This window comes from Calliopsis andreniformis, chromosome 4, assembly GCF_051401765.1.
Source record: "Calliopsis andreniformis isolate RMS-2024a chromosome 4, iyCalAndr_principal, whole genome shotgun sequence".
NCBI classification, from domain to species: domain Eukaryota; kingdom Metazoa; phylum Arthropoda; class Insecta; order Hymenoptera; family Andrenidae; genus Calliopsis; species Calliopsis andreniformis.
The window spans coordinates 12,317,404-12,341,368 of record NC_135065.1 but is presented as its reverse complement, the minus strand read 5'-3'; the positions used below and the strand labels follow the sequence as shown (position 1 = coordinate 12,341,368).

Below are 23,965 nucleotides of genomic sequence, written 5' to 3'. Positions count from 1 at the left end.
CATTCTGCTCGAATTCGAACGAGAGGGCTCGTAACGGACGATTCGGCTGTTCTCGTATTTCAGTGCATGGGCCGTACTGTTAACTCGAATCGTCGATTCGAAACGATTCAGATGATCTTCGCGTAGATCGTGTCCTCGTAATTTCTGACTCCCATTAGCCGAACTGTTACGTAAAGGATAGACGAAAACGACCGAGGCACGGCTCACCGTGAGCGAATTCGACCTCCCGCCTTGATAATGCGATTCAGTTCGCGCGCGGTATTTAACGCAAGAACCACCACGCGTGAGAACATCTAACGGTCTGGCGTTGCTCACGGTGGCTCGAGAGCGTCACGCTTGCCTATCGGATTCACCGCAATATCGCAACGGCCTGAGATCTGCAAAGGTCAACATGATTTCCGAGGAGCTCGAGAGGAGTGCGTTACAAGATCGCCAACTGTTCAAGACGTTTTTCTTGGTAACATTCCATCGGACTTTCGTCTTAATCGTTCTTTTATCTAAGATACGTGGATATTGTTGCAAAAAAACAAAGGCTTATCTGCCAATGGGGCGGTACAGACACCGCGATGCAGGATTAAATAAAAGATCGCTCCTCTCTAACGTAGGTATTTAAAGAAAACGATAAGATAAAGTCTGCATTGTTTACGCAATATTCTCTTGAGACTTTGATCAGAAGGGGTGGAAAGAAAATGGAGCGCTATCCTCTGGGAAGAAAGATGCACTCAGTTGACATCGAAATACATTGAGGATTAATAGCAAAGATAGAGAACGATAATCGAAAGAAAAACGAGAGCAGCCGCAAAGGGATGTTGTCGCGAGGAAGCGCGGCAGGCGAGTGACGCGGTCGGCGGCGCCGTGTTCCTTATAAACCGGTCACGTGACTGCGCGGGCTCGACGAATCAGTAGACGGTAGCGCCGGGAAGCGGGACCAAGGAGAAGAAGAAGATGAAGAGGACGACGAAGCAGAAGAGAAGGAGGAAGAAGGCAGGAGAGAAACGAAAGTTGGCTTCTTTCTCGGTAGCAAGGCTCGAGTCGGCGGAGAGGTAGAGGACCCCCGGCGTGCTCTCCTGCTGTGACCGGTAGCCATCCTCTGTCCCGTTCGTAATACCTATCGGGATGGTGTGTGCGTGCATCGTGATCGGAGGCGCGCGCACGTACGCCGCCGTATCTTGGTGTGCGCGATCGGGGCCGGTCGTGATGCCTGGAAAAGGATCGGAGGCGCACGCCGCACCGATATTAATATTCCATCCTGAAACGTGATAAATCACCGAAGGATACGCGTCGTTCATCCCCAGCGACGACCTCGCCACGGCGCTCGTCTTACCCCGCAAGGTCACCGTGGACCAACTTTCCTGCCCGCGATTTCGAGAACGAAACGTTGTAGGGAGAGCGAAAGGGCACACAGTGCCACACGGCTCTGTACCTGAGAGCCAGCGTGATCCAAGTCCCTTTTTATTATTTTTCAGGAGAGCCGAGAGACAAACACGATTACCCATTTCTTAACATAGTACTCCAAATAGTTTATACTATTAAATTTCCTTCGCTTGCAACGTAACTGAGCTAAATTCCTATTATTCTAATAAAATATAAAATAATAGTAGGATCTTGTAAAAAGATCTTAAGCTGACTCTTAGGTACTCAGAAAATTGTTCGTCGCTACCTGCTGTGGCCAAAAGAGCCGCTCAAAGATCGCTTACCCTACTTCTCAGCGGCACAACTTTTATTCACCTTCGAGCCAACCAATATTCACAGCCCTCGAGTCGTCGCATGGTTCCAATTAATCCTCTCCTCCTGTAAAAAGAAGCGTTCATGAAACAAAGGTGGTCTTGCTCTAGTTGGACGCTCGCTCAGGCTTCGTAAGAGTTGTGGGAAAGAGGCTCCGAGAGGAGCTGCGTTATAGACGAAAGTCGAGGCGCGAAGAGACCGATCGAACGGGGATCGAAGTAGCGTTGGAGTGCCATCGAAGGGAACCGCGGGGGTTTGACGGAGTTCACCGCGCGGTGGTTTCCGCGATAGACACTTTAGACATCGACCCCGTCTTCTCTCACGGCACTCGAGGCTCGCGCGTATCGGTTGCAGCCGAGGTAGCCGGGGGGGAACAAAAAGAGCAGAACCTCCGCTCCGCTGGCCCCCAACAGCGCGATCGAATAAAAATGTGCGCCGCGGCGGGGACGTCTACGTCAGACGACGCGGTGCCGCGCCGCGCGCGAACCGCGGGAATTTCAACCCCTGCTGCGCGGCCGACTGCGAGCAGAAGCTGGCCCTGGCTGGCCCTGGCTGGTGGCCTGATCGCGCACCCCCTTTTCGCAGGGTATTTTTGTAGTGGCAGCCACACGCAAAGCGCCACGCGTTCCTCCGCTTCAGTACGATTTAAAGGCCGCGGACGCACGGCTGCCGTGTAAATTCTTGCTTGGAGGTCCTGAGCCGCGCAGAATAGGGGAACATCCGGCTGGAAACTGCGTCCCTTTCAGAGAACATTCCTACGCCTCATGACAATGAATAATTACCTAGTGGTACCTGTTCGATCGGCCTTAGAGAATTCCTGTTTCTGACCAGTGTTTGGCTGACCTCTCGAGAGGACCCCTAATAAAAAAAAGAAGGGAGAAGCGTAGGGCTACCGAAAGCAATCGGATGAGCTCTTCGAAAATCTGTAGGGGAACATCGAAATCAAATCTAAATGAAGGATCGCAGATGCTGGGGGCTAAAGGGTGAAGGAGAGAAGTGAAACCTCCTTCAGCGTTCCATCGTGAAGAGGAGGGACGAGACAGGAGTGGAGAAAGAGAGAAGAGGACGAAGGGATAGGACTATCTCTGCCGGATCTCAATCTAAAAACTCCGAACATATTTTCTCAAGTTTAGAGTCGGGCCTGGATCTGATTGGTCGTCGAGGAATCTCCGTCTCTGCCTGTCTGTCTTTCTCCTTCAACCTTTTCATCCGTTCCTATCCTCCTCTCGGTCTCTTCTACCTGTTCGCCGCGTACTTGGAGATCAAAGCGCGCCGACGCCGGCAGTTCGGTCCGTGGGGTGTCATGCGAGACGGGGGGTGGGAACCCACGGGGAGAAAGGGACGAGAGGAAGCTGTTAGTACCATATTCATTAATATCTTCAGGTAGGGCCGCTGGGGGTGCTTCGGGAGGCAGTATCGCGGTTGCACGGATCAGCCTGACGCGAACTCCCTCTCGAGGAATCCGATAGCCTGAGACTCGGAGCGCTCTCGGCCCCCTAAACCCTCCACGTATCGTTGGAATACATAAAAGATACGTCTCGAGCGCGAGTCTTAGGGGTCTTCGTCTCTGGCCGCAGAAAAATGAAAAGCGACACGCCGGAAGGTTCGATCAGGAGTCCTGAGGAGACTCGAAAGAAGCCTCGGCGATACGATCGTTGGAAAGGGAGAGGACGAGGCACCGGAGGTTGATCATCTTCGAGTTAAGATCGAGAGACAATGGCAGCGGTCGTGTTCCTCGGGAAATCCTCTATTTTTTCTAAATGTCTATCTTCCGTCTGGCATCTGCCGTGTCGCCACAAGGATATCGACCGCTTCCCATTCTTCGTCCCCTTATTATGCCGACCCTCTAATGCTTCTTTGATAGTTCCTTAATCTTCCTTCGAGGCGTCGTCCCAGTCATCGTCGTCCACAACATGGCGTAACGCGTGACAATTAATTTTAGATGGGAAGAACCTAAAAAAGGGAATGATAACAATTCGATGGGGCGCTCTTGCTTCCAGCGGAGAGAATCTAATTTTTTTCAAGGCGCTATATGTTAAGAGTCAGATCTATCAGCGATATCACGTGCAGATAACGAGGAGAAAAAAACATTTCACCGACAAGCAGGAGCAACGTTGAATTTATTTCGTATCTTGTCGCGGACAATACAGCAGACCCCCTCGATCTTCTTATCAAAAAGTCACAGAGACGGCGCGTGATGTGTCGCTCTTCACGTAGATTGTTGACTTTTTCTCATAAACATTGACTTTGCGTTCGATCCGTGGAATCCAACGTAAAAACTAACGTGATCGTAAAATGACACAATCGTAATCAGAGTAATACCTCTTTTTTACCTGAGATATCTTGATTGAAAAGCCAAAGTCACGATTACCGGTATCTGCTCGATAAGAACCTGGGGAAATTCTGCTAGAACGAAACGAAGAGAAAAAAAATCGGGAAAATCGCGAACTAGAGGAAAGCAGATAGACGAAACAGGGGCTGAGAGCCACTGGCACTGATAGCAACAGGTGGATCTCGATTTCTGTACCTGCCTGTTTACCGAAGTGAACCAGACGAAAGATTGCGACTCGAAGATTAGATTGCTGTTCAATTAGCACCCCAATGACGAAATGTCGATCGTCTCGCGTCGATAATCGCCTCGGGAGATTGGCCTTCGGTTACTCGATCACGAGAAAGAAAATATTGTCGTGCAAAAGTTCACATACGGAATGAAGATAATAAAACAAAAGCAGAGTGAGATAATCATATTGAATGCTTATCTTTAGATGAACATTTCTCACGGTTCGTTAGTTGCAATTGTTTAGAGAAAATCGTTGAGTTTTCCGGGTTTTGTTCGCGAACAATCTAATCGTGGGTAGAACGGGAGCTTGTTCAGCTTTTTATTCGTGGAGAACAGACCATTAATTTGCGTTCACAGTCTATCGGCGTATCTGTTGCACCCACAGAAAATGCCTCTTTATCCAGGAAGTTCTTGATTTCTATTGGAATTTCCTTCTTGCCTAAGTTAAGTGGATTTGACTAATACTAGAGGGCTATTGCACCAGTTTCCTCAGAACGATTTAACACAGACGACGGAGACGACGATCACTGATCGCTGGTTGATCTTTTCGACTGCACGCAAGGTTCCTCGCGCGACGGTCAAATGCCAGAGGGGTCGGAATAAATTCAAGGACGACCAATCGTTGAGCACGCGAAACGAATCGCGTCTGGTCGCAATCGAACTCAAGCCGATCATTTCGATGGATCGACCGCGACTAGAGAAAGGATCCACTTCTCAACCATCTAGCGTTTCAATAACAATCGCGATTACTTCCATGGAACTTATTCAATACCATCAATTCTCGGTTATGTAACCTGAAAGTTTTCCTTCATTGATAATCGACGTCAGCTGTTCATCGTGCGTCTCCTGCGAATTTCATGGAAATGATAATTCGTCCATTTGTAGATTAAATCGAGCAATTTTATTTTGTACGTCTTGTCACGTGAAGTCAGTCCAACAAAGATTCGTTGATCCTTATCAGATTAACCCTATCAAAAGTTCCACGATTGCTTCTATATCAGATGGAGAATTCCGTCAATCCGTCGACAATTGCCATACTGGAAGACAGAATTTCTGGCGTGTTCATGATGGCCTTGATCAAATTACATTTGAGAAGGTGGCTTCTAGAGCGAGGAGGCCCACCCATGGAGGAGCCGCGACCTCGCCGCGAGGCTCCAGCCTCGTTCGCCTCCAGGGAAGAAATTAGCCGAGGCAGTCTCTGTTGATTCAACTCGCGAAGAGCATCCATTCGCGCCAGCACGCTAATGTGACCGTGATAACGTGTGCTGGCTTCTCGGAGATACGAGGGACTTTGGTCTCGACAATTCTACCGTCGTATCGATCGACCAAGGGGCTGGGAAAAAGGATCGACGAACGCGTCGCGCGCTCAGCGCCTTGAATCATCACGTCACGACGCTCCCCAGGGGGTAGTCGATTGTATCTTCTTCGATCGCGATCTCTCACTTTTCTTCCTTCCCCTCGTTCAGCCCTGTCAGATAGGATCGTCGATTCTCGACCGAATGTCAATCGATGTATCCTGCTACTGGATGCGCTGACGAGGGACACCCATGGTTCAAGAAAGGTTCTTGAACGAAACAGGGCTCTATCACTTGAATATAATGGATATTCTAAATCTTGTCTATTACATAGCTTCGTACATCGGCTTGGAAGCTTGTAACGTTACTGTTACGTTGTTCGTCTGGAGTGAAACATGTGTCGGATCGAGAATAGTTGCGTCTGAGGGATAAATCTGGAGCATATGAATACTATCTGCTCTGTAGAGGACGTTCAAAAATTTCAGAGATAAAGACAACTAGCTAGCGAAGGTCCTACGAGGTTCTATATTTGTATCTTAAAGGAAGTTGATGAAAACGTTGAAGAATCGCGTTTCCAAGTAACCTGTCGTAATCTTTCGAGGTGATTTAACATGGGACAGAAAATTCCAGCATTCCATGGTGGAAGTTCTGAGAAGGATCGCGTCAAAGCACCTTCCAGGCGTCATCGATTCGAAGCCAAATGACGTATCATTGGCAAACGTTACCTAAAATTCCTGCACGTTCGCGAAGCGTCTCCTGGCGATAAGAACGCGCGAGACCCGTGTTTTTGAATGGATCGCTAAGTTAGGGGAGCTCTCGAACCGAGATCGTTCCGTCCACTGACGCATCCGCCAGAAGAAGCATCGACGAGAGGAGCTGCGACGCGATTACGCGTTATCAGTATTGGTGTATTAGTGGGGCAGAGTAGAGGAACGCGGAGCAGTATCGGCGACGATAGCGCGGCTATATATAAGGCCGTCGTTACATCGTTGACGTTAGTTCGATACACGTTGTGGTCTCCTCGCGTACACTCGACACTCTTCAGCTTCGGTTCTCTGTCCCCTCTGATCCTTGGCGTGAAACTGAACGAGCTCCCCGCGGCGATCATCGATAATCGTCGGAGCGATAGTTGGTCACCGAGATACGCGACTGACCGTTGCCTTTGGAGGTGACGATAAGGCTGAGGAGTGACGTTCGACTGAGATCGAAAAACGAGATACGAAACCCGAGAAGGATGGACGTCGCATTGCTCTAGCGTTCCCTGAAGGCGACACCGTGTCCTCTAGGAGATCGAATCCGAAGCCGATCTTGGGAGAGTAGACACCGCGACAACGGCTTCGAAGATCGTGCGACCGTATTTGATGAATCTGTCGCGAGCCAGCCTAGTTATGTTCTCGATCGAGTATAGCAAGCAATTCCTGAGCTACCGTATACTCAAGTCGAACCGGTTCAAGTACATTTGACGATACGGACTCGGACTTAAGTGATTTAAATAAAAGGAGTGCGCGCTAAAGGCGAGAGTGTGTATGTGAGCGTACTGTGGCCGCGGGTCGACTTGTTGCTACGGTGCTTAGGAAAAACGAGAAGATCGAGAAGAGATCCCCCGACGCGCTGGCAAGACCTGGAAAGTCTTGTTCACGGTATAGTACCGATGCACGGAAGTGCCTCGAAGAGATAAATCGAACGAAATTTCCGAGGGCGAGGGATCGAACACGTCTATAGAGGCAGATGTACCGCGACTGAAAGCAAATTACTCCGATCGGAAATAAACCGAGGCTCCTTTGGAAATTAACCGAGATTTCGTAAAGGGCGAGGGATAAGAAGCGTATCTTGGCTTCTTAAACCTCTCGACGATACGATCGAGCAAAGAGAACACGAAATCCGATCGTAAATTCCTTCTCTCGTTTGCCGAGGAGAACACGGCGACTCAGTTTCCACGATTCTATTATCGGGGTATTAAACGGCTAATTAAGAACGAGCGTCCAATTAAGACGACGATCCGAGGGGGGGAAATTTGCACGTCTTTGGTCGAATTAGCGAGTCAGAAAAGAAGCAGGAGAAGCAAGGATCAATAAAGATGATCGTTTACGTTCCGGGTAGAATGCCAAGCCACGTTGGTCCGTACGGCGCCGCTCGTTACCCGGGCACCCTGCTAGGAGCAGTCCCGGGTTTTTACAGCCCGATTTCCGGTTATTCCACCAGCCCCAACTCCGGCTACTACGGCAGTCTCAGGCTGCAACAACAACTACCGCTGGACCTTCCGGTTTGGCCGCGGAGGATGCCGGTCGAAGAGGAACTAGGAACGTCTCCGTCGGCCGCGTTGCCAGGACTCGGGGTCTCGCCTGCTGGCCTGGCGAACGGAGGACCCCCGAGTCCTGCGCACAGCGACTCCGATGCCTCCAGTTCCAGCTTGGAGCTCGGATCGATTCGTCGGGGGGAGAACGCCCAACTCAAGTGCAGGTAATTTCACTTATCATTATTTACTAATTCGTTTACCGATTCATTTACTAAGTCGTTCTCTCGTAACACGCGGAACTGAGTAACCAAGAATAGGCACGTGCTGTTGGCAAATCGGAGACCAGTTTAGAACACTAGATCGTTAATAATAACACTGGCGCCACAATACCGCGTCTTCCAGCCCTTATCTATATTGAGCAGCAATTTTTGCTGCAACGATCTCGGAGGTTGTTAGAAAGCGTTATCGGCCGTTCCGTGCCTCCTTATCAGAAAATAAGTGGCTTAACTGCCAGCTCTATGCTATCTGCCCCCTCTCTATTCCTTCTCCAATTTCTGGCCATATTTTTCTAACTGATGAGCACTGCTCTGTAGAGAGGGAAGTGAGAGATCTAGCGTCACGCTTCGTAATCCAGTTGCAACTAGTTTCCCACATCCTGAGAGATGCTTTCCTCTCGCCTAGATTCGATGAGAACTCTAAACTCGCGTCTGCTGCGTCGTGGGTCTCGTTAACGCGCACAAAATTCAAGCGAGCTTCTGCCTCCAACGTCCGAGCTCGAATGAGCAAAACGTGTAGGCGAAAAAAAAAGACCAAAGTTCCTTTCGGAGCAGTCTAAATGTTTACTGTCACGGAAAAAAGTCAGATTTCGATAACCCCTGAGTAGCAAAGTGCAATTACTCGGATACGCCGCGATCGCAGGCTCGTTACGCTCTATTTCATATGGATGGGAATTTCGGCTGGTGACAAACATTTCCGTAGACGAGATCTTTATCCTGCGACGACTGAACGTGTTACGTACGCCGTTTGCACGTGTCAGCCTCGTGGCCACGGGAAACGTTTCTTATCGTCGAGGAAGCTAGAATAATCGCGGCACTCGGTCGTCTGTACTCGCGCGCCAAATCCCCTCCTTTCTTCTCTGTGCTCGCTAAACGACAAATCCGAGAATTTTCCGATATTGCGACGAACTTCGCGATCACGAGGATATTGGAATGCGTCATTAGATGTTTTAAGTAATTTACGCCGCGTTCAGAATGACAAAGATGCGACAAGGTCAGAAGCGTGAGGGGTCCACGTGGTAGCAGACGATGGTTCGGCAGGGGGCCAAATCGATCGACTCGGTAATATGGCATTACCTTGATCCGTGACCTTTACGTAGGCCTGTCCATGCTCTCCGATTCGTGGAACACGATACCGCCGACTATAATAGTATCACACTCGGTTCGTCTAGATAAACTGGTGTCAAGCGACGCCAATTGCACAATGACCGGAATTGGAATCAATTGGTCGGTTGAACGGACATTCCTGACGTAAATCGTACGTCGATATTTTAACCGTACTACCACAACTATATTTACATACTCGTGAATCGGGTTGGTCTGTCGCGACCCGCCACGTGATCGCGTTTAACCCCGAAGAACAAGAAAAACAGCGAAAAGTCAAATCAATTTCGCGACGAATCGAGTTATTTAACGTGTTACATTCTACGATACTTTCTCTCGAGTTTAGAGTGTGCTTAGTTAAGGAGAAGTTGATCGATCAAAATGCAAAGATCGTCCCCGGCGGACGTGCCTAGTTATATTTAGAATTTCTCAGTAAATGAACGATAGGAGAAATAAGTAGTATAAATAGATCGATTGACGGGCAGACTGCGAGAAACAGATTTGAGATATTGGCTTTAAACGAGAAGAATTTTACCAGCGATTGACCGAAACGATAGGTGGAACAAAGATCAATACCCTCAAATGCGTCGCGACTATTTTCAATACTGAAAAGGCTAAACGTTTCGTCTCGATTACAGATGGCAAAATTGTGGTCGATGGTTCACGTCCTTGGAACAACTGGCAGGACACGTTGCGCGACTCCACGCTGCGCCAGGACCACGAGGACTGTTTTATTGCGGATGGGAAGGATGCGCAAGAGGTGAACGTGGATTCAACGCAAGGTATACTCTCCCCCCTTATAATTTTTCAGAAACATAAGATTCAGAATTGAAGTAACCTACAGATCGCTTTTCCTCTTTTTCTCGCGTAAATAAATATATAAAATCTGACCTTTATTATCTTTCGTCGCAGATATAAGATGCTGGTCCACGTTCGAACGCACACGAACGAGAAGCCACACCATTGTTTCCAGTGCGACAAGAGCTTCAGCAGAGCGGAGAACCTGAAGATCCATGCTCGAAGTCACACTGGCGAACGTCCGTACGTCTGTCCCGTCGAAGGCTGCAACAAGGCTTACTCCAACTCCTCAGACAGGTTCAAGCACACCAGGACTCACGCCGTAGACAAGCCATACTACTGCAAGGTTCCAGGCTGCCCGAAGAGGTACACAGACCCTTCGTCCCTGCGGAAACATGTCAAAACGTACAGACACTATGTTAACAATAACGACAAGGTTCAAGAAAAAAGTTTCGATGAGAACAATTCCCAGGAGAAGAGTAGATTCGATACTACCTCACCAGAGAAACAAAGCAGCAGCACCCACTCCGAGTCTGATAAAAAGGACAGCAGTATCGAGAGTAGCACGTCAGGGTCAAGCCCGAAGATTAGTAATAGCTTCGAGGAGCAGAGGAACTTTGTGGAATGGAATAATATGTATAATCTACAGGAGCAACGTAAGGAACAGGAGCAAGTTACACCGAGGAAAGCGTATGAGCAGGACGTGAAAATTTACCCAAGGATCTACGATGACAATTACATAATACCAGACAGAATTCAGGTGAACCCACTGTACGTCTCCAACAACCCGATGATGAAGGAAAGTCCATCGACTCAATCCCCTCAAACCAGCCCTTCCCATATCCCTGACTCGTTGCCTCGCATCGGGATGCAGTCGACGCCTATCAAAACTGAAGAGCCTATCGAATACCCGAGCAAAGTGAGCACAGTAGACTACAGGAATATCGACTCGATCGTTAACAGCCCACCTTGCAAAAAGGAAAACACTATGATATGTGACCCAGTAAGGAATTCTGTGATAAAACGGGCGGAGGATTTAAAGATGGAAGTGGAACAGACACCGACAAAGGAGGACCTCTGCACTGATACTACCGATTGCTGCTGCCGTCACAAGTGTTGCATGCACAGCAATGATAATATTTTGGAAAAGACTAAAATTCTGTCTGACCTGATCCTGAAGGCACAGAATCCTTTGTTTAGACACTTGCTAGGCTCAGTGGACTTGCAGTATGGCTTGCAGAACATGTGGGGTAATATTGTAGATACGAACAACACCTGCGGACAAGACCTTCGTGTTAAGAGCGAGAACGTGGTTGAAATGGAGCAAGACTTACCCCTGGATCTGACGGTCAACAAATAATCAGTCTTCTACAAGGGTCGTATTGAAGAATGTTAAGTAATTGGTTGTTCACAATTATCTATGTACCGAGAATTCGATTTTTCGGGTATCTGACCAGGCAATCTGACACTACCGACCGTAGCTTCTATACTGAGCGTTCTCTAGGTCGTCCTGCGATTAACAATGTTTTGATCCCCCCACCATGACAGCAAATGTCTTTAGAGTTTCAGGAATATTTGACTAAGGGTCGGGACGACCTCGAGCGTTCGCGAATTGTGAAATTTCTACCTGAGCTACGGCCGGTTTTTGTTTTCAATGAGTTTGCATTAGGTAAGGATTCACTGACTAAAGATCGATATTGGCGAGAAGGTAGGCCGTTTTAATTAGACTGCAAAACCAAATATACTAATAGGATCGAGTCAGAAATTTAATTTCGAACAACGCTTGCTCAATCTTAATACGTGAATTAGAAAACCTGAGGTTAGTTACAGGTAGTATAATCAGTCGGTTGGGAAACGGAAGGATCCGCGAGCGCACGTGCTTCTAACCAAAACGTATCCGAATTTAACTGAAGAGTGGAAGTTGAAAGGTTGTATAACGTCATACTGAAATCTGACATAACACTGACAATGAAAATATCTGTGTATAATAACGCATTTGAAGAGTCAAAAGCAACACGGTATTCTATACTAAATGCCTATGTATAATATGTATATAAAGATAGTATTATGTATAAGATATAGTCATCCAAAAAGTTAGACGTGCGGAGGGAAGTATGCGCGTTTCTGTAATGAAAAAAGAGCGTGTTTAATGACATGAAACTATTCAATAAAAGTACATTATTTATGTAAAAATTGTTTATTCTTTTCACAAATAACTAATCCCTGATTCTCTTTCAACACCTGAAGTATAAATGCATTTTCGACAATATCGGTGAAAGAATATAACTGACTTTTCATTCATTCGAGTATTCCACCAGAAAAGACAATCGGCTTTATCCTCAACAGCTATCTAACATGTAAAAAAATTACAATTGACAACAGTATATTTAACGAAAACATTCTTTTCTTGTAGATACATGGTTAACTTGTAATAGAAAAATAGAAACATTGGAAGATGCAAAATGGAAAGAAAATAAATATGGCACCAAATTTTTTATAGGTGCAAAAAGTCTCTTGGCATCTCTGTGTTTTGTTCAAGTTCTCGTGGACCTATTATGATCGATAACAGTAAACATACCGTCATAAAAATTTGAATAAAAAATACATCAGATAATTTACATTACTAAATATAAATCTCACGATATATTATGACTCATCAAGAGATCAGACATGCCATCTTTGATGATCTTCAAACTTTCTAGATCGGCGTTTATCGTTGCTATAAGTTGCGCCATGCCCTGTTGTTCCATTGTTAGATACTAAAACAAATAAAAAAAAGTGCCACGTTTCTTTTTAAGACCGTTTTTATACCACAAGTATTTCTTTTTTACGTACCGCTTTTATATCGTCTTGTGCTATGGGATCCATCGCGTATCTTTCTTGATTCTGAGTGTCTATGTGGCTTCTCATTCTCAACTGAGACAGCATCTCACTAATTCTACCTTTGAACTGAGTCGGGGCGCTGATTTGTGAGTGCATAGCTTCGAACCTGCGCGTTAAGACTTCTTCCTCTGGTTGCAAAGACAATCCAACTTTGCGAGAAATTTCTTGACGCACTAATACCTGTAAAAAAATAATAACAGTGTATATGTACATATAATTACAAAAATATGAAGTACATACTTGTAATACTCTATGCTGTAACTCTAACAAAGTTCTTCTGTGTTCTTTAAGCCTAGCTTGTATTGCTGTGTGTTGTCTCTGCAACTTCTGTATTTCTTCCGCTGCCATATCTAGAAAATTTCTATGCCTAGTTGTTTCTTCTTCTTGGCACTTTAATCTATGCTTAACTTGCTGAAAACCGATCATTGGAACCGGTATGTAAAGCTCTGGATTAGGATTATCTAACTGTGCCTGTTTCCACAATCTAGGATCAATGGAACAAGGGGGATTGTCCAAATATTCTTTCAATTGAGCAGGATCTAATTTGACTAAAGGCAAAATATCCTCGACAGCACTTTGCATCAGCTGTTGCTTTTGCATTGGTTGTGACAAATATGCAACTAATTCATTAGCAGGGATTTTTCTCGGAGCTCCCGTTATTCCTTTCTCGGTGACGAAAATTGTCACTTGACTTTTATCCTCCCCAATTGCTTTAATATTATCGATTGTCATTGCTAAGTTGGGTTTATTCCCTAAGATATTATTCATAAATGCAATCAACTGTGTCTCGCCTTCTTTAATGTCTTTCTTTTTTTTATTGAAACAAAGTACGACTAGTCCGTCGTTATTATCAGCTTCAGGCATACGACTATACCCGATGGCTTTAAATCTACATAGTGGATTCTCTTGATTAAGCTCTATGGGCGGTGCATTCATCGAGTAATATGCTTTCCCTGTGCCCCATAGAGCTTGTATAAGGTTCCATCTGGCGATAATATTATCGCGTTCATCATTGTATAACTGACAATTAAAAACGGCATTATACAATGCTTCTGATATAGTATTAGTAGCTTGTTGTTGCAGCTGTTGCTGCTGTTGTTGCTGAAACAGTTGTTGCTGTTGTTGCTGTGGTTGTGTTAAGCCAGTTCCAAAGCCTGTGAACCCTGTCCCTATGTGAATAATTCAACATGAATAAACCTTGCTTAATAAACACATAAATACAGTTACATTGGAACTGACCTGTACCAAAACCACCAAAACCACTGGTTGTAGTTGTGGTGGCAGGTTTTGCTCCAAATCCACCAAAACTGATGGATGTACCAAAACCAGCAGAAGGTGTGGTACTGGTACCAAAACCGGCAGAAGGTGTGGTATTGGTACCAAAACCAGCGGAAGGTGTGGTACTTGTACCAAATCCTCCGAAAAAGGAGGGTGCAGACGTAGTTGTTGCAGTTCCAAACCCACTGAAACTACCAAAACCTAACGAGGAAGTGGTAGAAGGCCCAAACCCTGTGGTAGAAGCAGCAGGTGCGCTGCCAAAGGTTGAAGTTGTCCCAAACCCAGTGCCAGTCGAAGCAGGCGCAGTACCAAAAGCTGAAGTGGCTCCAAATCCACTGGTCGGTGTAGCACCAAATGCAGGTGTACCGCCAAAACCAGTTGTGGATGTATTACCAAAGCCAGTGGCAGCTGGTGTCCCAAACCCAGTACCAGTACCAAATCCCCCAGTTGCTGGGGTTGAAGAAGAACCAAACAGACTTGGTGCTGATGTGGCAGGCGTACTGAACCCAAAGGATGGTGTTCCAAAGCCTGCTGAGATATCAGTTCCAAAATGGAAATATTTACTTCTTTAGAAAATATTTTCCATACATTTTATGGTGTGAAATGATGCACACATTAAATGAAATGGGGCAAATTTCAGGATATACTATCAGTTTTTGTTTTCATTGACTTGAATATGCTTCAAACAAGGAAGCTATTGAATAACAGAAATGTCTTGCATATATTCGCGGTAATAATTTACGCTTTATTCCTTCGGAGAATTCATTAATTTCGTGTACCGCGAATGCGTTAAATATAGTAAAAAATAGCTTATAAAAAATATCCTCAATCAATAAGGATTTGCTTAAAAAATTAATTCAAAATCATGTCTCATATAAATCAACAATCTCAAGTATGATTATTACAATGAATTGTGATACTTAATACATACAAATAATTAAAAATTTCAACAGGATAATACGTATGGACAACTTGCACGCAAATTATTTAAGATAGCTACACTCTCTGGCAGTAAAGTGGTACTTCGTCGTGGTAATCAAGGCTCAGATGTGTCTACTGAATTTCTACAGGAATTTGGTACAACAGATGTAGCAATTGGGGTATATTTTTAAAACATTTACCTATACATATTATTCCTAATAAAACATTTCTTAAAGCAGATGAATTTCTTTAAGGATGTTACAGCTGAAATTATGTTGACAACACTAGGTAAAATACCAAATGAAATGTATTATTTAGAAGATACTGTAGCTCCTGTAACAGTTGCTACTCCTAAGATTAAAATACAGCAAGCAAGATACGGTGAAGGAAAATCTTCACCAGATAATGCCAATAATGAATCTGAAAGTCATCCTTCAGTTTTATTTGCTTTATTAATTGCACTATTAATATTATTGCTGCTATGCTGTACCACTGCCTGTCTTATAGCTAAAGCTAAAAGAAAAAGTAATTTCTTTGGAAGGAGCGATACAGAATGTGACCCAGGATGTACTGGTATAAACCAACCTTTGCTAGGCAAGGTTTCAGACTGTACGAATAAAACTAGCATCAGCTCTTTGAGAAATTAAAATAAGCCAATTGGCACATGCCACTGTGGAATCCATAAATATCTTTTGCTAAACAGCATGCTAACACAAGGAGTAATGCTATATGATACGTTTATGTAAATCAAGATGAATTATATTTTAAACGCGTAGAGAGGCGGATCAGCATATTATAAATTGAAACAGCTATTATTTCTAAGAGCAATTATAGAAGCTAATTATCGAAAAATATATGAAATGTATGATAATATTTGAATTAATATGACTTGGACGCACCAGCGTGATCAAGAAAGGTTCTAAAAAAGGTCACATGTAACGCAAGGAAATTCGAAATATGACATAACCTAAAATGAGTCGACTTACTCGGTTTTACCGGTGTAGCCGCTGTAGATGCTGTGGCACCGAAACTGAATGCTGGAGCAGGCGTTGAAGTTGTCACTCCGAATCCCGTACCGAATGACATTTCTTTGATTCGAACGAGTTCACCACACAACGAAAACACAATTTACCGCGCGCGCCTTATGATTTTGTATGAACGACAGTGAAATGATCATGGCCGCTGACGTGCGCCACGAACGCAAATTCCCGCTTGTGCGCACAACTCGTGTCACGTGACAATTCAGCCATCTATATTTTTCAAACAGTTACAATAGGTTCGACCTCGGCATTAAATTGTAACTGAATTTATTCAATTTTTTAATACAATCGTATTTCGTTTGTACTACATATTTTCGTAATCGACGAATGCATCTGTGATGTATCAAATACACGCACTTTTGAAAAGAATCACTCACGTTAATTCAATGATTCGAACAGAAAAAAAATTTTGCAAACCTCCCATGACAAGTTGCTCGCTTCAACTGAGCTCCCTCGATCTCTCGAATCGAGTTCGAAAGCGAAGCGATGCGAGCGTGAACGATTCGAGAATCGACTCTTCAATTTAAACTTAGGGTTGTTAATAACAGATGCAATATTCAAATTTTTAACGAATTTTATAATTTAAAAACTTAAAAATAGATATATCTCCATATTCTAACGTACATATATATGATACTTTCTTTAACAGTTCGATAAGACTATATATATACCGTATAATAATATTATAGTCGAGCGCTGCTCGCGCGACAGTCGATCAAAGATGTTACAGTAAAAAATATGGTGAACGAGCGCGAAGATGACAATTACGCTAAAAACGATTCAACAGAAACATTCATAAAATCTCTCTAAACACCATGTATACGTAGAGTGGCAAAATTGAAATGCACATACGAAAAACTTGTGCTCCGTGGCTTATCCAATCTACGTTATACATAAATACATAAATCTTCTTGTATATTGATAAAATTTGAATTGCAGTCAAATCACATTACCCTCTCCTCGATAATGTAAAACGATTTTCAAGTATAACATTTTCCCGGCCATTTTTTATAAACGTTGGATAGTCTAATTAAAATGATGTTTAATGCACAGAGGTGCGGAAACATAATTACGTTATTTTCAAATTTTTAAATTTTCATATTTTCAAATGTTCAAATTTTTTTTGGTGATTTAAAAATTTTGAATTCTCATATCAATTTCCAACCTATTCAGTATATTTCACACTTTTCCCAGATTTTTTCGAATCGAGTTTTAGAGAGGGATGGTGAAGTAAGGAGGCCTATTGCATCTATCCTGAGATGCCATCCAATAAAAATCTCTTCCTTCAGCAATACAACAAGAAAACCAAATTCTTCCTCAATGCACAACCAGAATTTGAAATTCCTCTGAGGATATTTGCGAGCATTTACATGTAAAACGTTGGTTTCAGAAGAGAGAGGCAGACAGAGAAAGAAAGAGCTTTAAGCCCGTTCATACGTGCGTATTGCTTTCATCATCCTAATCGACGGGGCTCTTCCGTTCAGCCGACCTGGTCCGTTTCTAGAAAGAAGAATTGAAAAACGATAATTCTTCAGATGTTATCTGTTACAAACATTCAAATAGTTTTTTTTCCATTCATAAATAATTTTTCAATCGACTTAACGTCTCGAGCACTCTAAATGTGATCATAGACTGAACTGACGCAATATTACCGGTTCGTCCACCTCATCAAGACTCCCAAATTATTTATGAATGGCGTAACATTTTAAGCGTTTAAATCTCGTTAGCAAAATGTTCAGCACGCGAGAGAATGTCACCTGTTTGCAATATCGCCGATTATTTCGCCGTTGTCAAGTTCCGTACAATTTGGGAGCAGACTTCATGAGGTTCACATTGATTTGCTGATTCGGAAACGGCCAGGTTATTGTCTAACGAGATTTAACTGCAATTGCTGAAAAACCATGCGTGAACTGTATGAAAGTTTAGGCATTGGACAGACAGGCGTATGTGGTATCTCTCGTTTGAACGTTTGGACGAAGCGTCGGGGGCACGTACGTAGCGAAAATAATTGTGCAATATTTAAAAACAAATATCTTTGTACCTCCTATAGACCGTAAATACTCGATACGTTATCCGCTAAAATGGAAACGTTTTTCATTTTATTTTTGGACCCGTGCGAAGAAATTGGAATTCTCGTACTTTGCCGCGTTCGCGATTTGCATATAGTATTCAAAAAGCAAGAGATATTTGGTCCGTAGTAATTCTTCTGAGTTTGTTCAAACTTCGATAAAATTGCTCTGTATAAATATTGTACAATAAAATCTCGATTATCATTAACTGCGATAAAATTCTTGAGGTAACAGAAAAAGTCGTTGTAAACGAGATCAGCGGACGACAATCGTAGGCCAACTTTTGATCCATGCTATCATCCCGCGCGCGCGTGTAAATTTACATCAAAACACGTTTTACTACTCACATTTAGTTTACCATTTTCTATACGTGGACGCTCACGTATTACGTGGATTAGTATATATGTACATTCAACATTTATACATTTAGACACTGAGTTACATTAGCACGAAGTACGCCACTTTCGGAAGTGATAACGAGTTGAACCAACTGTGAACTTCAAAACGGATCTACTTCAAGCTAACTGATTTTATCTTGTTCTTCGGGGCGTTCAGTGCGTCATTTTTCTTCGAAGTTTGATTTAGAAAGTGCGACAGGTGTCGTACAGTAAATTATGTCTAGATTCATCATCGTACTGCAAATAGAAATTTGCAACAGAAAGTACGACGTGTGATGCAACAAAGTGTAGAAGTCTTAAAGTCGAATGTGATCGTAAGAAAAAGAAGCGCTATAAGTTATCCTTTTAGGTCCCAGGTTTTCTCTAAATTCGTATCGACTCCCGCCGTAGGCGGAAGCTAAATCGCGGAGAGCCTACAAGTACGACTCTGACAGTTGTGAGAACTCGAAGTCAGAGGTAGAAGCTCGAGATGATCGTGTATAAACAGAAATGCCCCCACCGATTGCGCTGTCCGAGGTTCCCTCGCCAGTCACGAAATCAGCGACGATCAGCGAGTCCTTCGGGACATTTCCACTGCCCCCTTTCAACTGCCCCCCGTCTCGCTCAGCCAACATCTGTTTCAGCACTTTGATCTTCTCTTCTTTCTGCAAGAGTACAGTTCTTGTTAACGTGGATAAAGATATCTCGAATCTAAAGGCACAAGAAGTTCCGAAGATCGCAATGTTTTCTTACCGCAGCGATAAGCTTCTGAAGCTCGTCGTTCTCGCTGAGAAGCTTCTGATACTTCTCCTCGTCTTCCTTTGACATGCCCACGTCTGGGTTGTACTTGGACTCGGCCTTATCTTTCGGATGCCGGATGACTTCGATAACTTTAGGCACGAAAATCAGTGCCATGCTCAGAAAGCAACAAAAGATGATAGCCAGCGCGACGAATGCGAAGCTGGCATCCTGCTGGCTGGCAATGACCATTGTTACTGGTGCTGTTATCAAGCAGAGGACGACCACGTTGTATATCGACATCCCGACATATCTGGAATCGTTGATCTGTTTAACTTTGATGCTCCTCGTTTCGTATGCCAAGAACAGTCCAAAGACTAAGATGATACCCTTGTAACTGTAAATCAAACCTGATGGAACATGGGTCGTGTTACTTGCAATTGAATAAAGAAGATCGAATCATGTTCTCCAAAAATAATACTAAAATACGTACCAAGCCAAACATTATTGTGGATGCTTTCGCAATGCTCTAACTCGGGTCTGATCCTCGCATCGTCGTCACCGAACGGAGATGACTCCAAAGGAAATGTTTCCATTTTTCTTTGCAGGGGATCCAGAACCTGCCAGGAGATTAGGAGAACAATATCCACGGCCAAGAGACCACTTACCATCGTGTACAGCTTCCATGGTTGGACCTTCTTCTGTACGGACGAAACTTTTTGCTTAGCCATGAACAACTAAAAAGAATAAAAAATGCATTAAAGGCTAGGACTTACGAGTAAGATTTGTTATTACTTGTGTCAGTTCTACCTTAGCTTGATCAGCTTTCGTTTTCGTCGTGAGTCTGTGGACCCTCCACACTTTACTGAACATTGCACCGAATGCAAGGGTGAAACCTGTGGATAGCATCCAAGATCTTGCTTGGCAGACCGCTGGATATTCCCATGGCGCCACGAATCTACCATCGATTCCTAGCAGAAACACTGACACAAAACACGCTATCACTCCTACTAACATTATCGTGTTGCACACAGGGTGGGACGACATTATGACCCTGCAATAAATTGTATTGATTCAGTCAAGTATTTAAAGAGAGTAGAAAGAAACTGGAGCGTGAAAGTATACCTTCTATGCCTATTCCAAATATTAAAAATGATCAGCGCCACGGCTATTACTATTCCGACCGAGGATATCGTTCCCATGCATATGAACAATGGCAGTGAAACTGTCCTCAAGACAGTCCTTACAATGGTCCTGTCCTGTGGCACCTTTCCGCCAATCCATCGTTCCATGTTCCTCCAGGTCAGATTGTCGCTTTGAGTATCGTAATATCCTAGCTTGACATACTTTCCATCGATTACTTGCTCGATTTGGGTCAATGCGATTCTGTCACCTTGCGAGCTAAACGCGACGTATCCCTATAGTACGGAAAATCGATTAAAGATCGGCCACTCAAGATAAAGTTTTCTTTCTATTTCTGTGATACAATTTACGTACAGACACGCCAAGAAACTGAGTAGAATTGATCGCGGAATATATTTCGTCGGCTATTTCTTTATCAGTATAGGTGAAATTCTTCAGACTCTTTCCCTGCTTGCTCAACTTCTCCATCGTCTTATTAAAAGCTATTGCGAAACAAATTATTAAATGAATAAAACGTTCGTGACTTACAAGTAAAAAGCATTCGGATATTGACCTAAGGCAACCGACCAAACCGCGTCATAAGCAAGAGGCGCTTCCTGATATCCCTCAGGATATCGATTGTTATCAATATCATAGCCATCCTCCTTCAACATTTTATTGAGCCTCTGTCTAAAGTCCTCGGAAGTCATACCGCTGATTGTCGTATCGTTATTTTGATTCCACATGAGGGCTTCCGTTGTCAGGTGTCCCTCAGCCGCGAGCCTCATCTGCTCCTTCGTGCATGTGATTCCCTCTTTGTCCAAATTCACCTCGAACCAGTTATCCTCGTACCATCCAATGAAGAACCACACGTAGCTCTTGCCATAGAGATTCTGATGGTACAGCTCGCAGAGGACCCTCCTCGCGGCCACGACGTAGAAGAGGCCAACAATAATTCTCGCATCCTGGCGTCGCAAATTCCTCACCGCGTCCGATGGGTCAGACAGGAAGCTCTGACGCGTGACTATTTCTATCCCCGCCTCCTTGCAGCGCGCTTCTAAATCTTCTACAGTCTGTTAACAGAGCGAGAGATTATTATTGTTGCTTTCGAGCACTCTGCCGCGTAAATTTGCGGTTGCAAAGGGCAGTGATCTCACAGATATGAACACTTCTTCCGCTTGCTGCAAGATTGCCACTCGAGACCAACCGAACTTTTGCAGGAGTTTGATTCTCGTTGGATTGTGCACCGTGGCAGATGGATGCGTCCTAAAGAGAGTCGGGAACCTGTTTCGGTCAGACAACGCAGGTGACGATGCACCGTAACATAGCTGAAAACGTAGCAGAAATTGTAATACTGTACACATTTCATTAATTATCAATTTACTACTCGCCACTACTAAGTTCCACATCTTAGCCGCTTCGGCAACGGTTGTGCAAACGGTACTGCACCCGGCTAACAACATTAATTTATGAGGCTTGTAGTATAATAAATTGTACATCACCGAGGCACCGAGTCCTGGCTCGCACTGAAATAATTGTAAATTAGAAAAACTGTTTCTATATTGTAAACGTTAAGAAGGTACTTCTGTTTTAATCTACCTCGCTATCGTTCGAATGAAGCTTTAAGATGAATCCAGGTAGCAAGTTCTTCTCTCGATTGACATCGTCCAAGGCCAGGTTTACGGCTGGCATGCAAGCCTGTTGAACAAGATATACTTTAGAACAGAAAAATTCATTAATAATGAACACAAAATATTCACTTACCTGGCCACCCTGCCACCCTCCTTCTCCCGCTATCGGGAAGATGCCACCAATGTGTAACACATTGTCCGCTTCATCGGGTGGTAACGAACCCTCGGTCACGGTCCTCCAAGTTAAGAATACTATCAAAAGTTTTATCATCGTGCTGATCGAAAGATTCTGTAGGCCTTTGCTGGCTTAAGGGAACTGTCTCTGCAGTTCCTCAACTCTATGACACACCCCAAAGCCGCGACACTGAAGATCGCACTTTCCTTACGTGAGTCATAGCCATTATAGTTGGTCGGTGATCCCTTTCCAAGTGAGGCTCACTGTTCCAGCGATGATGTCACTATTCGTCGTGATTTCGCCAAGTTCAAGAGCGCTTCCTCCCGTTCTCCATCGTTCGCCGGGCTCCTCGCACCCTCGATACCCTGTGGATTTTGCGTGCGAATAAATTCACTGACGACGGAACGCGTTCGCGCGAACTCCCTATTGATTTCATCCCAACTAGGAAGGATCGTAGTGGGGATGGGGTGGCTATGTCCCCTAGCTTTTTACTAGAAAATCAATATACAGGGTGTTCCAACTCACGCGATGCCAGAACATTTTCAACCGATTCGTTGAAGATCGATACTTCAAGGCTTTCGAAGTTTTACAAGAGTCATCGATTCTTCCCCGACGAAATGATTTTAAGTGATTTTGAATGGGGCTGCCCGAGCGCGCACTTTCTTCGGTCGATAAAGTCGCATCAGCTGACTTGGTGTTATCATAGTTCTGTCATAACGTGATTCACAAAGGAGTCGGTGTTTTTGTTGTGCGAGATATACGTTGTTTTATGAAGGAAGAACGCTTGTATTTTATGAAATAATGGCAGCGCAACGTGCATTGCCGCAAAGTAAAGAAGCTTTATTGAAATCGTACACGACGAGGTTAAAAGATGATGTGAAGTCAATGCTGGAAAACTTTGAAGGTGCGCTTCCTAACCTCACTTTTATATGAATGCAATAACCTAGAAATTTTGTTTACTCTTTCTTTTCAATTTTTTTATTTTTACAGAAATCATAAAGCTAGCCAAAGGAGAGAGCGATTCTCAATTATCTCGAATGACACAATGTGAACAAGATACGTATGAAATGCATGTTAGGGCAGCCAATATTGTGCGTGCTGGAGAATCCCTTATGAAGCTAGTCTCTGATATAAAGCAATATTTAATACTAAACGATTTCCCGTCTGTTAACGAGGCGATAGCACAAAATAGTAAACTGTTCAGGACGAAACAAGCAGAGTGTGATCAAAAATTGGCATCTTTGAGGGACGATATGGCTGCTGATTTATACGATTTGGAAGAGGAATATTACACATCTATATATAAATAACAGGAACTTTGTCTACGAGGATACACGATTTCGCTCGGACCATAAATACACTGACTGAAATGTGATTTATTTGTTCTGTAAATTGTATATATTTATTTAAATAAATAAGAATAATTTTGATAGTACATTCCTGGCTTTTTATATTGTATACTTGACGTGACACGCGGGAGAATTTGCTCGAACGATAATTCGAGCATACGTAATTGTTTCATTTTTATTACTTGAATACCTTGTAACACACAGACGATACATCACACAATACTTCTAACTGGTAAGTATACTCAATAAGGTAATGTGGATTCAAGCTTCGGATAATAATAACAATAATAATAATAATGAGAATAATAATAATAATAATTATCTTAGAGCATAATACTATTTTCTCTTTAATCCTTTACTCGAATGACGATGCCTTTCCATACTGTACA

At 43.9% G+C, this 23,965-nt stretch overlaps 5 protein-coding genes and 1 long non-coding RNA gene across 10 annotated transcripts; 3 read left to right on the top strand and 3 right to left on the bottom strand.

Moving 5' to 3' along the window:
- The first annotated feature begins 7,518 nt into the window (after positions 1 to 7,518).
- On the top strand, positions 7,519 to 11,358 carry LOC143178557 (uncharacterized). The gene is made up of 3 exons (XM_076377283.1): positions 7,519 to 8,040; positions 9,834 to 9,977; positions 10,108 to 11,358. The coding sequence occupies exons 1-3, from the start codon at positions 7,658 to 7,660 to the stop codon at positions 11,351 to 11,353; spliced, it is 1,773 nt and encodes a 590-aa protein (XP_076233398.1). The 5' UTR covers positions 7,519 to 7,657; the 3' UTR covers positions 11,354 to 11,358.
- Positions 11,359 to 12,167: 809 nt separating this feature from the next.
- Nup54 (nuclear pore complex protein Nup54) lies at positions 12,168 to 17,118 on the bottom strand. Of its 2 annotated transcripts, none has more exons than XM_076377281.1 (5): positions 16,062 to 17,118; positions 14,116 to 14,685; positions 13,117 to 14,045; positions 12,829 to 13,056; positions 12,168 to 12,752 (listed from the first exon to the last, which is right to left on the bottom strand). In XM_076377281.1, the coding sequence occupies exons 1-5, from the start codon at positions 16,159 to 16,161 to the stop codon at positions 12,630 to 12,632; spliced, it is 1,950 nt and encodes a 649-aa protein (XP_076233396.1). In that variant the 5' UTR covers positions 16,162 to 17,118; the 3' UTR covers positions 12,168 to 12,629. The 2 variants fall into 2 exon arrangements, with proteins under 2 accessions (XP_076233396.1, XP_076233397.1); XM_076377282.1 differs by having other exon boundaries at positions 14,116 to 14,682.
- On the top strand, positions 15,020 to 15,722 carry LOC143178315 (uncharacterized). The gene is made up of 3 exons (XM_076376871.1): positions 15,020 to 15,046; positions 15,108 to 15,254; positions 15,330 to 15,722. The coding sequence occupies exons 1-3, from the start codon at positions 15,020 to 15,022 to the stop codon at positions 15,720 to 15,722; spliced, it is 567 nt and encodes a 188-aa protein (XP_076232986.1).
- Positions 17,119 to 17,397: 279 nt separating the features above from the next.
- On the bottom strand, positions 17,398 to 18,482 carry LOC143178558 (uncharacterized). Its single transcript, XR_013001803.1, has 2 exons — positions 17,873 to 18,482; positions 17,398 to 17,615 (listed from the first exon to the last, which is right to left on the bottom strand). It is a non-coding gene; the product is annotated as an uncharacterized LOC143178558 (long non-coding RNA).
- Positions 18,483 to 18,995: 513 nt separating this feature from the next.
- Gaba-b-r1 (gamma-aminobutyric acid type B receptor subunit 1) lies at positions 18,996 to 22,638 on the bottom strand. Of its 4 annotated transcripts, none has more exons than XM_076377277.1 (11): positions 22,186 to 22,638; positions 22,021 to 22,119; positions 21,813 to 21,947; positions 21,579 to 21,749; positions 20,996 to 21,494; positions 20,797 to 20,924; positions 20,425 to 20,717; positions 20,110 to 20,353; positions 19,793 to 20,036; positions 19,315 to 19,709; positions 18,996 to 19,226 (listed from the first exon to the last, which is right to left on the bottom strand). In XM_076377277.1, the coding sequence occupies exons 1-11, from the start codon at positions 22,321 to 22,323 to the stop codon at positions 18,996 to 18,998; spliced, it is 2,577 nt and encodes an 858-aa protein (XP_076233392.1). In that variant the 5' UTR covers positions 22,324 to 22,638. The 4 variants fall into 4 exon arrangements, with proteins under 4 accessions (XP_076233392.1, XP_076233393.1, XP_076233395.1 ...); XM_076377278.1 differs by having other exon boundaries at positions 21,579 to 21,947; positions 22,186 to 22,304; positions 22,439 to 22,638; XM_076377280.1 differs by having other exon boundaries at positions 21,579 to 21,947; positions 22,186 to 22,288; positions 22,439 to 22,638.
- A 189-nt stretch (positions 22,639 to 22,827) lies between these two features.
- LOC143178057 (mediator of RNA polymerase II transcription subunit 22) lies at positions 22,828 to 23,658 on the top strand. The gene is made up of 2 exons (XM_076376481.1): positions 22,828 to 23,131; positions 23,218 to 23,658. The coding sequence occupies exons 1-2, from the start codon at positions 23,029 to 23,031 to the stop codon at positions 23,535 to 23,537; spliced, it is 423 nt and encodes a 140-aa protein (XP_076232596.1). The 5' UTR covers positions 22,828 to 23,028; the 3' UTR covers positions 23,538 to 23,658.
- Positions 23,659 to 23,965: the final 307 nt, after the last annotated feature.

Bases quoted from the DNA above. Each gene is read 5' to 3' on its own strand.
- LOC143178557 (XM_076377283.1), top strand. From the start codon at position 7,658: ATGATCGTTTACGTTCCGGGTAGAATGCCAAGCCACGTTGGTCCGTAC. The intron at 8,041-9,833 runs GTAATTTCACTT...TCTCGATTACAG, and splicing joins AACGCCCAACTCAAGTGCAG to ATGGCAAAATTGTGGTCGAT. The intron at 9,978-10,107 runs GTATACTCTCCC...CTTTCGTCGCAG, and splicing joins GAACGTGGATTCAACGCAAG to ATATAAGATGCTGGTCCACG.
- Gaba-b-r1 (XM_076377276.1), bottom strand. From the start codon at position 22,323: ATGATAAAACTTTTGATAGTATTCTTAACTTGGAGGACCGTGACCGAG. The intron at 21,948-22,020 runs GTAGATTAAAAC...CAATTATTTCAG, and splicing joins TTCATTCGAACGATAGCGAG to TGCGAGCCAGGACTCGGTGC. The intron at 20,037-20,109 runs GTAGAACTGACA...TATTCTTTTTAG, and splicing joins CGAAAGCTGATCAAGCTAAG to TTGTTCATGGCTAAGCAAAA.
- LOC143178315 (XM_076376871.1), top strand. From the start codon at position 15,020: ATGTCTCATATAAATCAACAATCTCAA. The intron at 15,047-15,107 runs GTATGATTATTA...AAATTTCAACAG, and splicing joins ATATAAATCAACAATCTCAA to GATAATACGTATGGACAACT. The intron at 15,255-15,329 runs GTATATTTTTAA...AATTTCTTTAAG, and splicing joins CAACAGATGTAGCAATTGGG to GATGTTACAGCTGAAATTAT.
- Nup54 (XM_076377281.1), bottom strand. From the start codon at position 16,161: ATGTCATTCGGTACGGGATTCGGAGTGACAACTTCAACGCCTGCTCCA. The intron at 14,686-16,061 runs GTAAGTCGACTC...CTGATATCTCAG, and splicing joins GGCTACACCGGTAAAACCGA to CAGGCTTTGGAACACCATCC. The intron at 12,753-12,828 runs GTACGTAAAAAA...TATTTGTTTTAG, and splicing joins CACAAGACGATATAAAAGCG to TATCTAACAATGGAACAACA.
- LOC143178057 (XM_076376481.1), top strand. From the start codon at position 23,029: ATGGCAGCGCAACGTGCATTGCCGCAAAGTAAAGAAGCTTTATTGAAA. The intron at 23,132-23,217 runs GTGCGCTTCCTA...TTATTTTTACAG, and splicing joins AATGCTGGAAAACTTTGAAG to AAATCATAAAGCTAGCCAAA.